Source organism: Lolium perenne, chromosome 4 (assembly GCF_019359855.2).
Source record: "Lolium perenne isolate Kyuss_39 chromosome 4, Kyuss_2.0, whole genome shotgun sequence".
In the NCBI taxonomy this organism is placed as follows: Eukaryota; Viridiplantae; Streptophyta; class Magnoliopsida; order Poales; family Poaceae; genus Lolium; species Lolium perenne.
In genome coordinates, this window is record NC_067247.2 from 87,597,583 (window position 1) to 87,610,917 (window position 13,335).

General features: G+C 46.6%; 2 protein-coding genes across 2 annotated transcripts; both read left to right on the forward strand.

Moving 5' to 3' along the window:
* The first annotated feature begins 588 nt into the window (after positions 1 to 588).
* LOC127293221 (myosin-binding protein 3) lies at positions 589 to 4,754 on the forward strand. Its single transcript, XM_051322799.2, has 4 exons — positions 589 to 1,669; positions 2,122 to 2,514; positions 2,637 to 3,987; positions 4,293 to 4,754. Exons 1-3 carry the CDS (start codon positions 649 to 651, stop codon positions 3,983 to 3,985), a joined length of 2,763 nt encoding a protein of 920 aa, XP_051178759.1. The 5' UTR covers positions 589 to 648; the 3' UTR covers positions 3,986 to 3,987; positions 4,293 to 4,754.
* Positions 4,755 to 7,681: 2,927 nt separating this feature from the next.
* LOC139839019 (uncharacterized) lies at positions 7,682 to 12,839 on the forward strand. The gene is made up of 4 exons (XM_071829063.1): positions 7,682 to 8,813; positions 9,891 to 10,430; positions 10,535 to 11,445; positions 12,786 to 12,839. The coding sequence occupies exons 1-4, from the start codon at positions 7,682 to 7,684 to the stop codon at positions 12,837 to 12,839; spliced, it is 2,637 nt and encodes an 878-aa protein (XP_071685164.1).
* Positions 12,840 to 13,335: the final 496 nt, after the last annotated feature.

Below are 13,335 nucleotides of genomic sequence, written 5' to 3' on the forward strand. Positions count from 1 at the left end.
TGATGCTACCAATTAATTACGAGGATCTATGGAGAATTTGTATACTGAGTAATTACGCCATTATAGGCTGCGTAATGATGCCGATTACCAGTAGCCTCGCTGGTGGTGGTGGCTGCCGCCCAGCACTTTTCGTTTCTGGTTATTCTCCGTCCATCCCCGATATCTTCTTCCCTCCTTCGTCTCCATTCTTTTCACCAAACTCTCTCCCCTTTCCGCCTCCACCCTCCCTCTTCGTCTCCACACTAGCTTTCGTTCGTAATTCTGTCGCCATCGCCGCCCTAGACACACCCCTCCTCCGAGTTAGAGAGATTCCATCGCAGTGTTCTTGGTCTTCCTCTCCGCCCGCAGATTCCACCTGTGAAAAAATCTAGTCCTTCTTTCAATCTGGTGAATTGGAGGCAGTTGCCGAGAGTTCTCTTTTGTTTTCTTGTTTCTTGTTCTTTTCTCCAACGAAACCGGCTCCTTCTAACTCCTCCTCTGAGAGTGGTTGGTTGTTCCACCAAAAATCGCATTTTCTGTCGCCCCGATTCTCCAATACTTTTCAGTCAAATTGTTGATTTAGTTAGTGGATTATTGAGCTTTCTTTGATTCCACGCCAATACCGATCGCATTCCCTCCCGGCCGCCGGCAAACCGAGCCGCCGGGGAGATGGTGGCATCGGAGCCGGTGTCGGCGGGCGGAGCCAGCCCCAGCCCCGCCGCGGCCACGCGCAGGAGGAGCAGCCGGCTCGCGCGGGTGCTCGCCCACGCGCTCCTCGAGTGGATCCTCATCGCGCTGCTCCTCGCCAACGGCGTCTTCTCCTACCTCATCGCGAAATTCGCCGCCCTCTGCGGGCTGCCGCCGCCATGCGCGCTCTGCTCCCGCCTCGGCGTCGACGGCCTCTTCTCCACCTCCGCCCGCCGCCGCGGCGGCGGCGCGGAGCCCCTGCGCCGCGTGGTCTGCGACGCGCACGCAGCCGAGATGTCGCGGCTCGGCTACTGCCGCGCGCACGGCCGGCTCGCGGACGCCGCCGACATGTGCGAGGACTGCGGGGCCGCGGCGGCGGCGGCCGGGAAGGAGCTGCTGTCGTGGATGAGGCGGAGCGAGCTCGGCGAGCGGGACCTCGCCTGCGCCTGCTGCGGCGTCGCGCTCGAGAGCGGCTTCTACTCGCCGCCCTTCCTGCTCCCCACGCCGGCGGAGCGCGACCTGGGCTGCGGCCACAAGCAAGATGATACCGTGGCGTGTCTACACGGAGATGTTGTCTTCGTGGCCGAGGACGGTCCTGTCATCGAGCTTTTCGATGAGAAGCCATTGGTGGATGACCATGATTCTGCTGGTGTCATGCCAGCTCATTGTGCTGGCATTGCTGCCAATGCTGAACCCCCGGTGCCTCTTGAATCCACTGACCCGCTGGCCACCTGTGTGGCTGCTGTGCCATCTGAATCCAGTAAGGAAGCATTGGATCATGAGACTTTGGAGCCAGACTATGCGGCGCCGGAGAACGAGGTTAATGCCAATGAGGAGAAATCTGTGGTTGCCTCTGATGATGATGACATGGTCGCCGATACGGTTGATCGGTCGATTGATGGGGAGATTGCCGCCCTGGTTGTCTCGGTTGCTAGTTTGGAGAATGACCTCAACTATGAAACAAATGCAGGAGACAGTGCGGAGAGCTTAGCTGATCACCACTGTAAGTCATTCTTCTTCCTTTCGTAAACTTACATTCTTCGTAACCAATTTATCCATGCTCTGCCTATAGCGATAACCTAGTAATTGCTTCGCTATATATTTATTTACCGTACTTCCCATTTCCACCACATATCTATTCGTTATTATGCTAGTCATTCAGTGAAGTAGATTACAAGTATTATTTCTTGCAAAATATCTTGCCTATTTCTATCTAGGCTTCTTATTTTAGCTGATCCCTTCATATGATATGCTAGATTTTAGCATCTGCATTGATGAACCTTTAATGAAACTGAAGAAAGATGGGGAGTGACACTGAGAGCATGAAATAGACCTCTTAACTAAACACGAGAGATTTCATGTCCTTTACTGTCCTTTGAGTTGTTCCATGCAGATGTTTTCACTTATTTCATGTTAATCAGAAAAACCATACTGATTTTAAAATGTTACACGCAGCTCCTCAGGGGAACAATGGAGTGGAGGTCAAATATCAGGGTATATCAATTGTGGATGAAATGTCAGAGGATGATGAGCAAGTTGAACAGGGGGCTGCTAAACATGAATTATTTTCCATGCCGTCTGATACCAGGGGGCAGGGATTTATTGATGACAAATCTGATGGAAATACTGAAGCGGTGCCAGCTCAACAAGCTGATATAAAGAATGAATGGGACGCTATGCCAGTGGAATGTGGGTCCTTTGACTCTGAGGTTTCGAATGAGAACACTGAGGCGAAACATGTCGATGTGGAATTTGAAGATGAGATAACTGCACAGGCTGAGTCACAACAAGAATTGGACTCTGCGGCACTAGATTCTTGGGAACAAGTTACTGAGACTTCGGGCAAAGGTAAAATGTCAAGACTATGCAAGTGCTGATTGTTTCTACCTGTTTGCTGCATTTTGATTGACTTGTCTAATATTATTAGCATCATTTTTAAAACACTACTTAATATTTGAAATTTTGAACAGATGATATTGAAGTTGATCCAACTGAGGCTTTTCTACCAAGCTTGCACCAGCTTTCTGATGGACACTCAATAAGTTCAGACAAATCATCACCTGACTGCAGTGATGTTGAAGATAAGAGAGTTCCTGATAGGCCAACCGATGTTGAAGGCATCAGTTATTTGCAGGAATTGCCGGACCCCCCTAAAGCAGTGATCTCTGTTACCAAGTCTGTTGATTCAAGTGTTGCTACTATGTCTACCGATCTGGGAAGTGTTGAACTGGTGACTGTTGATCAACTAAAGTCTGCTTTGGAAGCTGCGCACAAATCATTGGGCACACTATATGCAGAACTTGAAAATGAGAGGAGTGCAGCAGCTATAGCTGCTGATGAGACCATGGCAATGATAAATCGCTTGCAAGAACAGAAAGCTGCAATGCAGATGGAGGCGATGCAGTACCAGCGGCTTATGGAAGAGCAGTCAGAGTATGATCAGGAAGCACTGCAGAGGCTGAACGGTCTAGTTGTAAAGAGAGATAAGGAGAGGCAAGATATGGAGAGAGAGCTCGAACTATATCGCCACAAGATTCATCTCTATGAGGCGAAGGAGAGGAGGAAAATGTCCAGGCACAAGGCTGATGACCAGAATGGATCATCCTCAGCATCATCAAGTGCTGAGGACAGTGATGATCTTTCCCAAAGTTTCTATGAGGGTGATGAATCTACCCATGGTCTTAATGGAAGCAATGGCAGTGCTGATGTTTTACATGAAACTGCTAGTCATATTGTTACAATTGATGGCTCTCTAGCTGATTGTGAGGAAGAGAGGCTCTCCATACTGGAACAGCTTAAAGTACTAGAGGAGAGGCTTTTTGACCTTGAAGATGAAGAATCTGATAACATGAAGATGGGCAAGCTTTTCTCAGAAGATAACCAATTAAATGATGCCTCAAATGGTTTCTCTGATGACGATATCAACCTCAAGCTTCACGAGAGTAGAAGAAGCGCAAGCTACAGTCGTAAGAAGCTCCTCCCTCTATTTGATGATGCTACTGTGCAAAATGGTAATGGCATCCTAACAAAGCAATATACCGAGGCAGATCCTTCTGCTGAAGCCGTGCTGGAACTTGCTAAAGAGCAAGATAAACTTGCGATTGCCAGTGAAATCAATCAAGTCCATGAGCGCTTGCATGCTCTGGAGTCAGATAAGGAGTTCATAAAACAGTGTGTGAGGTCTTTGAATAAAGGAGGCAAAGGGTTTATTCTTCTTCAGGAGATCTTGCAGCATCTTCGTGACCTCAGGAGGATTGAGCAGCGTGCAAGGAACTCTGGAGAACTTTCGCCCCATTATGTGCATCCTTACATGGATTAAAGGTAAAGAGGTGCACCTTCTATGATGATGATTTGCTGAATATTTTATTGCACATGGAGTGTAGTACAATGATTGTTTCTTTTGTTTAGATTAGAAGAGAATTAGTTTAGTGCAACTGTACTAGTTAATTTGTTCCATACATACATAATGAATAGACAAAATACTACTTTCCTAAAGGAAGCTATGCGTTCCACATTCCTATTGTACAATACTTGATTTTCCACCAAAGTTTCCTGCCTAACAAGACCACATTCTGGCTTTATTGAATTATTATGTCAGAGCCTTAATTCTTGCTTTCTGCTTACAGATCAGCACCAGAGCTCTGGGATCATGTTCGGCGACAATGCATCAAGATGGAAATGCCACCAGCCAGAAAAAAAAGAAGCTTGTCGACTAGCTAGGGGTATAGTCATGCCAGAAGTTGGGCTTGTCTCAGGAGGAGAAGGAGCTCCTCGTTCTACAGTTGGTTCGGCATCGCCATCGGAATTCGGAAGGCGGATCATGCTGCAAATCTACCTTGTAAGGTTTTTTGTTTGTGGACCACTCCTCACGTTGTGTCCCTTAAATTTCGATTTTGATGGGGAGTTCCAAACTTTTGCGCAAGGGTGATAGGGTTGGTGAGCCGCCCACCCCCCATGAGGTGTGTTTTATGCCAGAAATCATGGCTTTTGAGAGAGAGCTTTGGGATGATGCATTAATTAAACATGAAACGGGCCATCGCCAGCTCTGGTGCCAGGTATAGGGTGGATATAAAAGAAAGTGTTTTAAAGATTTTCTAGTCTCAGTGGGCTTCTTCTCTAGTTCTTTTATTCCCCCCCTTACATTTTCTAGATAGAATGTAATGCTTTTGGCTTCTGGAATGTGAGGGTGTTCATTCTGGGTGCATCGTGCATAGCATAATTGTCTTCCTAGAAGCATCGAGCTATTAGACCGCTAGCGCTTCCCTTTTACCTTTTGAGATGGGGTTGGTTCTTAGTATAGTTTAGCTGTGCTCTGAAAGCAACAGGCTTCCGTTCCATGATTGGGGATTTAGCTGTCAGAAATTATGGACGCAGCTCAGCGAACAATCTGTTGGTTGGGGAGGTGCTGGACCTGGCTATTAGCCCTACCATGTTGCGATGCTGCAGTTCATGAATCTGGAGTTCATGAACCTGATGTGCATCATCATCCTGTCTTCTCTAGCTAGCTAGTACTGCTGCTGCTGCCATGACAAGAATACAGCTTTCTTCTCCCTCGCGTCCATCGAACCGGAGCTTCGTTTTTGTAACCAATGATCGAGGTTGATTTGTTTGTTGCTAACGGTACAGCTACTCCGGTCCGGTGTACCGGAGGCTGATATGTTTGTGCGTGGTACTGTGCTCTGATTGCGAAAGGACGAGCAGGTTAACGAGCTGCATCGCGTCGTATCCCCGAACGGAACTGATGCGAGAGGGATGCTTGCTTTGGCTTTGAGCATGTAGATGGACCAGGCTCTGTCTCCTGCGTGTGGAGTGTGGCAAGGGATGCAGTAATTAACACGTGAATGGATTTAGCTGTCAGTCTCTAGAGGCCGACGCGGCGGTCTGTCACGTCGAATTGCAGAACCGTTGGTTCAGTAGTCCAGGTCAACCCACTGTGTTGTAGCAGCATCTCGAGGGTGCAATCTCATGGTAGACTTCAGATTTTTAGTTCGCCACAGCACTGTACATACTATGTTTTGTGAAAACTAGATACCACGTAGGCACATTCGATGGATAATTTTGGAAAGCAAATAACAGTGACAAAAAAAAAGCAAGTTTGTAATACAAATTTGCTTTTCTGTGACAAACAGGTAGGTTGAGTGGCTGTTATAAATAATTTGCGTGTAAATCTAGTGTCGTGTACATAATAGTTTTTTAAATTGTTACAAATGCTTTTATAAATCTTTTAAAAAGTGCAAGACACACATGTGTAGGTTGAAAAGAACAACAAGGGCAACTTTGACGAAGTGTGAGCCATCAACGAGCGAGAGCGAAGAACGGTACCTACAATGTAGATTTATCTATTTAGTTGCATCTGACTTCATGGTTTTGTACTCTAGAAAATTCAGCCAAGTTTTTTTAGCTAGATTTTTTTTTTATTATAAACCAAAAACACTTGAGTGTTGCAAATATTTAGTATAAACCAAATATTTTAGGATATCATCACAAAAGGTACATATAACACCTAATAGCATAATATTGGTTTAGATATGCAGTAATTCTATTATGATATATGTTATTTAAGAGTCACAAACTAAACAAAAAGTGAAACAAAATATATTTTGGTTCAGCATTAGAAATTGTATTTATGGTACAAACACTAGAATGGTATGACAAATATGTACCTTAATGTACATAAGATGCATGGAAATAGTATTCAAGGTAGTATATCAAAGGATGTATATCAATTAAAACAACATAATTTTAGTGGGAATATGAATATAGGAGTAAAAAGAAAGGGGAAGGAAGAATCCCAAAACTAAAGAGAAAGAAAAAAAAGGGTCAGCCCGCGAGCTCCACAAGGTTTTTAGCTCCGGCAAGAATCCAATCTCTCCCGTCTTCCCTAATCTTGTGCATGATGACCGAAGGAAAAGAGGATTTATTGTTAAAGACTCGTTCATTTCTTTCCTTCCAGATCTCCCACGCGATAAGCATGATGGCAGACTGTAACCCTTTGGGTTAGAACAAAGTAAGAAAGTTGAATATAAATTAGCGGAAACATTTGAACTCGCCAATGGTGAGTAAAACGGTTTGCCCGGGCACGTTTGGAAGAATAAACTAGAGTTTTTTCTTGCGATCATATTTTTTTTTGCGATCAAGAATAAACTAGAGTTGAATTTAAAACAATAACATTGTGTATATCTACTAGAGACATCACTCTAATGTTAGCTAGTAAATTGAATCAAGACTCACTCTAAGTTCTATTGTTTATCTGATTGTTTTCATTAAACTTTAGTCTTTGATTATTGTTTTTATCTTCTAGCATTTTGATTTGAAAGAGGATGATTATGAGATAATTAATATAATGGAGTGTTAGGTCAAAATTTTGTTGTGTGATCGCCGTCTCAATAAATCTGTCAACTTTGCATTTGCCTAATTATTTACAACATTATCCGGCATTAATTAAAAGCACACTATTACGGTGATTGGGATGGTACTCTATCAACCGGTACCATTGAGTCTGAATTTTTAACAACTTTCATCGCCTCGGGGAGTCTGTACCCGACCTTGCCGTGTCACCGGCTCTCCATCAGGTAGCCGTCGGCGTGGAGGTCCTTGCCGTACTTCTCGCCGCGGAGCGTGGGCAGCGAGGCAATGGAAAATATTTTATCTCGAAATAATCCGGCGAGATGCGGACACGTACTAGCTGCTACGAACTGATGCTTGCAACTAATTTCAGTAAAACTGCAGTATGACAATGCGATGATAAAATATGTTGCTAACGGTACAGCCAGCAAGCCAGTCGATCCAGTGTACCGGAGGCTTGATCTGTGTTAAACGGAGTCACATGATTGTCTAACAGAATTGTAAGTAGATAGCTTCTATGTTGGTTAGGTTATTGTAATCCTAACAAACTCTTGTAAACCCTGGTACACGTATATATAAAGAGCCTTATGTCGGCCCAGAGAGGTACGTCAAACCAATCTCATCTACGTACTTTTATATGGTATCAGAGCCTCTCACGATCTGATCATCCATGGCTCCGACGACTCCGATCCCCAACCTCACCCAAACTCTTGCCTCAGCGATCACCATCAAGCTAGATCAGGATAACTACCTGCTTTGGAGGGCGCAGACTCTCCCCGCTCTCTACGGCCAAGATGTGTTCGGCTTCGTAGATGGATCTGAGAAGGCGCCATCGAAGAAGGTTGCCTCCGCCGAGGGAAGCTCGACGCTGGTCGACAACCCTGACTATGCGGTCTGGTTCCGCACCGATCAGCAGGTGCTCAGCGCCCTGCTGTCCTCTATGTCTCCCTCGACTCTCGGCCACGTTCAGCTGCTCAAGACGTCTGCAGCGACATGGGAGACCCTTGATCGGATGTACGCATCCCGGTCGAAAGCGAAGGTGGTTCAACTTCGCACGGCCCTAGTCCGGCCCAAGAAGAAGGACGCGACGATGTCCGACTACTTCAACCACGTGAAGAAAATTGCCGACACTATGGCGACGATCGGCAATCCCCTCTCCGACTCGGAGGTTATCTCCTACATACTCGCCGGCCTCGGCGATGATCATGAGAACTTCACCACTTCGGTCTCGGTGATTGCATCCAAGGGGGACGACGACTTCACCCTCGATGATCTGTTTGGGCACATGGTTGCCTATGAGGCGCGCAACGGTGATCACGCGCCCGGGAACACTCTGCAGTTCCAGCACTCCGCCAACAACACGTCGCGAGGAGGTGGCCGCGGCTGGTTTCAGCGAGGCGGAGGCGGTCGTGGTCGCGATGGTGGTGGCCGTGGCCCTGGAGGAGGCCGCCACTACGGTGGTGGCTATGGAAACATCGGCCGTGGTGTTGACTGCAGTGAATACTCTGGGCGTGACAATGCCCAAGGCGACGGACGCGGACGTGGAGGTGGAGGTGGCAAATCCACCTGCCAGATCTGCGATGTCTATGGGCATGATGCCCTGCGATGCTACTCCTGGTTCAACCATGCCATTCAACCGGAATCGTCGAACCGCTCCGCCAACTACTCCAACCATGGCGACAACTCCACCGAGCATGTCTGGTACATGGATTCTGGAGCGACCGATCACATGACCAATGACATGGAGCGCCTCCACGTCCAGGAGGCCTACAAGGGAACCGACCAGATCCAGGTCGCAAATGGTATGCATATCCCTATTTTACATGTTGGTGACTCTTCCATATCTGGTTCGAAATGTTCTGCACTCTCCTCATATTAGTAAAAACCTTATCTCCACCAGTAGACTTGCCTTCGATAATGGCTACTTTGTTGAACTTCACCTCTTCTTCTTTTATGTCAAGGACCGCATCACGAAGGAAATCCGGCTTCACGGTAGAGCTCAGGACGGCCTGTATCCAGTACCTGCAAATCACCTTCGCCAAGCCCACCTCACGTCCAAGGATACATGGCACAAGCGTCTTGGACATCCATCCTCAGATCCTCTGGTGGTTTTCGTTATTATGTAAGCTTTTTGGATGATTTTAGTAAATTTTCATGGGTCTATCTGTTAAAACATAAATCTGATGTTGAGACTGTATTTTACCAATTTCAAAAGCAAGTTGAACGTTCTCTTGGTACCAAAGTTCTATCAGTTCAATCTGACTGGGGAGGGGAATACCACAAACTGCATCGCTACTCTCGTGAAACTGGCATTGTCCACCGACTATCCTGCCCTCACACCCATCAGCAAAACGGCGCCATCGAGCGCAAACACCGACATCTTGTCGAAACTGCACTTTCCCTCCTTGCCCAAGCCCACGTTCCTCTTCGGTTTTGGGTCGACGCCATCCTTACGGCTTGCTATTTAATCAATCGCATGCCCAGCCGTGTTCTTCACAACACCACACCGGTCACAAAACTCTTCAACACTCCTATCAAATACGAGGTTCTCCGCGTCTTCGGGTGCGCGTGTTGGCCAAACCTTCGGCCTTACAATCACCGTAAACTTGAGTTCCGGTCCCGTCAGTGTGTTTTCCTCGGTTACAGCCCCCATCATCTTGGTTTCAAGTGTCTTGACCGCTCCACAGGTCGGATCTATGTCTCTCGTGACGTCGTCTTTGACGAAAGTGTCTTCCCTTTTGCGCCCTCCGACACGACCCCTCGTCATCCATCTCCACCCACCGAGGACCTCATCCTTCTTCCTGAACCAGACATGGAATCATCTACATGTAATGATAGGGCTTGTGCTACTAATTTGCCACCTGTTGTTGTTGTTTCAGGTGCTCCTTCGGCGGACGTAGCTCCTCCCGTGCATGATCTGCATGCGCCTCCCCACGTCGATCATGGTGCGCCGGCTCCAGACGGTCCCAATGCGGCCCACCATGGTGCCTCCGATGCAGAGGCGTCTCCGCCACCGTCCCCGTCCACTCCATTTCATGGGCCGTCCCCAACCGATGACATGGCCCACGACACTAGCAGTCTGCCTTCCTCGCCGTCTACCTCCGCTCCCGGATCGACGCCCTCTCCACCGCCTGCTCCTGTTCCTGGAGCACACCCTATGCGCACCCGTCTGAAGAACAACATGGTCAAGCCTCTCCGTCTGTTTGATGGCATTGTCCGTTATGATCCGTCCAAGCGGGCCTTCGCTGCAGAACCTGTATCACATCATGATACTCTCAGTCATCCTTCCTGGAAAGCTGCTATGGATGCGGAATTTCACGCACTTCAGCTCAACAGCACATGGCGCCTTGTTGCGCCACCTCCAGGACATCACATTGTTGGCTGCAAGTGGGTTTTCAAGCTGAAGCAAAAACCCGATGGTTCCATCGATCGGTACTAGTCTCGCCTCGTTGCCAAAGGTTTCACTCTGCGCCTCGGCATTGACTACACAGATACCTTTTCCCTGTTATCAAACCCACTACAGTTCGGCTTATTTTGTCTATCGCTGTGTCCAAGCGGTGGACTCTTCGGCAAGTGGATGTACAAAACGCTTTCCTCCACGGCGATATCCAGGAGGAGGTATATATGCAGCAGCCTCCCGGTTATGTTGATCCCAAGCATCCAAACTATGTCTGTCGGCTTCAGAAATCCTTGTATGGCCTCAAGCAAGCTCCGAGGGCGTGGTACTCCAAACTGAGAATCAAGTTGCAGTCCATTGGTTTTGTGCCTTCTAAAGCAGACACCTCATTGTCTATTTTCAATGACAGAAGGGTTACTATCTATATGCTGATTTATGTGGATGATATAACCATTGCCGGCTCCTGTCATCGAGCAGTTGACAAACTGATGTCTGAACTGCGGCATTCCTTTGCTGTTAAGGACCTTGGACCACTGTCATATTTTCTTGGTATTGAAGTACTGCCACAGTATGATGGAATCTCTCTGACGCAGACCAAGTATGCAGGAGATCTGCTTCGAAAGGTGAACATGCATGGATGCAAGGAAATCAGTACGCCTATGCTTCCGTCAGATAAACTTAGCAAGACGGTTGGTGTTCAGTTAACTGATGATGATGCCTTTGTGTACAGAAGCACTGTTGGAGCTTTACAGTATTTGTGTTTGACACGGCCAGACATTTCCTTTGCTGTAAATAAGGCCTGTCAATTCCTAGTTGCTCCTACCGATGTACATTGGAGTGCAGTCAAGCGGATCCTGAGGTATGTGAAGGGCACACTGCATGTCGGCTTGAGCATATGCCGTTCTAACTCCACTGAATTCAGTGTGTATACAGATGCTGATTGGGCTGGGTGCCCAGACGATCGTCGTTCTACTGGTGGGTATGCAGTGTTTTATGGACCGAACTTAGTGTCGTGGAGCTCAAGAAAACAGCCAACTGTGAGTAGATCGAGTACATAAGCGGAATACAAAGCCATCGCCAATGGCACTGCCGAAGTGACATGGCTTCAGTCTGTACTCAGGGAACTAGGAATTTACCAAGCCAAAGCTCCTGTCCTTTGGTGCGATAATTTGGGAGCCACGTTCCTCACAACAAATCCTGTTTTCCATGCTCGAACTAAACACATCGAAATCGACTTTCATTTTGTGAGAGAAATGGTTTCAGCAGGAGCTCTGAAGGTTCGGTTCATCTCGACGCGAGATCAGCTCGCAGATATATTTACTAAGGCTCTTAGCAGAGAGACATTCGAACGATTGAAGTATGGGCTGAATCTGATTGGCACACGTTCGGATCGAGGGGGACTGTTAAACGGAGTCAGATGATTAGGCGTGATACGATCCTTCACGTGTTTGTCTAACAGAATTGTAAGTAGATAGCTTCTATGTTGGTTAGGTTGTTGTAATCCTAACAAACTCTTGTAAACCCTGATACACGTATATATAAAGAGCCTTACGTCGGTCCAGAGAGGTACGGCAAACCAATCTCATCTAGGTACTTTTATAATCTGTCACTACCCGTACCGTTCCTCTCGTGTTAGCGAGATGGCACGCTTGCTTTGGCTTCAAGCATGGCGACGGAGCAGGTTCCTGTCCCTCCTGCGTGTGAAGTGTGGTAAGGAATGCAGTAATTAACATGTACGTGTGCGCGGCGGTCAAATGGAGCTAGCCGGTTAATGTTTTGTTCCCGGTGCACGACATGGCATGAGGTGCCGATCTTGATGAACTTTGAGCATGATAGAGTGATCAGCGACACTGTAGGGCTCCTTTGATTCAAAGGATTTGCATATGAATTGTGTAGGATTTGGTTCCTATGGGAAAATTTTCTATACATGTTGTTTGATTTATAGGAACATAGCCTATAGGAAAAATTCCTATAGGAATCTTGTAGTGTAATTCCTATAGGAAAAAAGCATTAGCTTATACCACATGGAAAAATTCCTTTGCTACAATCAAACAAACTTCATCTTCCTATAGGATTCAAGTAGACATGCCATTCCAATCTTATACCTTTTCTATTCCTACGTTTTTCCTATCCTTCAAATCAAAGGAGCCCGTAGGCTGTAGCAACTATCTAGAGGCGGATGCGGCGATCCGTCACGTCGAGCTGCATAACCGTTGGTTCAGCAGTCCAGGTCAACCCACTGTATTGTAGCAGGATCTCCAGGGTGCAATGTCATGGTAGACTTCAGATTCTTAAAATTCGCCACAGCACTGTACATACTATGTTTTGTGAAAGTTCCTTTCAGATGTATATCTTTGACTTGTATTGATATCTGCAGGGGTCTGGATATCTGTATGACAAAAGTACATTCAACTTTTATCCTGGACGCTAGAAAAGTAGCACATGCCATAGTAATCTTCATTGTCAGTGACAATGTGAGCAAATGGAAAGTTCAGTAATAAACTCCTCAATTGTAGCACATATTTTGTTGCAAACAATCCCGGCAACCTCAAGGAAAATAATAGCATTTACTTATTAAAGAGAACGTTTCTGAAGCAGCATTGCGACACAAGAATACAGCAAGCCGCGTCCACAATTCGTTTGTGAATAGTAGTAGGTGTAGGGTTGAAAACGAAACGGAAACGGATGAAAACATGCTTTATCGTTTTTGTTTTCCTCTATCTTGTCGGAATTGAAAATGGAATCGAAATCCCCGGAAACGAATATGCAAATGGAAATCATCGGATATGAATACGGAATGGATACATAGCGGATACATTACGAAAATGAATATTTGCCACAACACAATGCGGCATGATACCTTGGTTTGTAGACCAAAAGACACACATAAAGAAAAAAACAATAAAATAAGATATAACACTTAACTT

What these genes read in the sequence shown, in the direction of transcription:
- LOC127293221 (XM_051322799.2), top strand. Translation starts at nt 649, where the DNA reads ATGGTGGCATCGGAGCCGGTGTCGGCGGGCGGAGCCAGCCCCAGCCCC. An exon ending in GAGCTTAGCTGATCACCACT is followed by an intron (nt 1,670 to 2,121) that starts GTAAGTCATTCT and finishes TGTTACACGCAG; the next exon opens with CTCCTCAGGGGAACAATGGA. An exon ending in TACTGAGACTTCGGGCAAAG is followed by an intron (nt 2,515 to 2,636) that starts GTAAAATGTCAA and finishes AATTTTGAACAG; the next exon opens with ATGATATTGAAGTTGATCCA.
- LOC139839019 (XM_071829063.1), top strand. Translation starts at nt 7,682, where the DNA reads ATGGCTCCGACGACTCCGATCCCCAACCTCACCCAAACTCTTGCCTCA. An exon ending in CCAGATCCAGGTCGCAAATG is followed by an intron (nt 8,814 to 9,890) that starts GTATGCATATCC and finishes TTGTTGTTTCAG; the next exon opens with GTGCTCCTTCGGCGGACGTA. An exon ending in GCTCAAGAAAACAGCCAACT is followed by an intron (nt 11,446 to 12,785) that starts GTGAGTAGATCG and finishes TGATATCTGCAG; the next exon opens with GGGTCTGGATATCTGTATGA.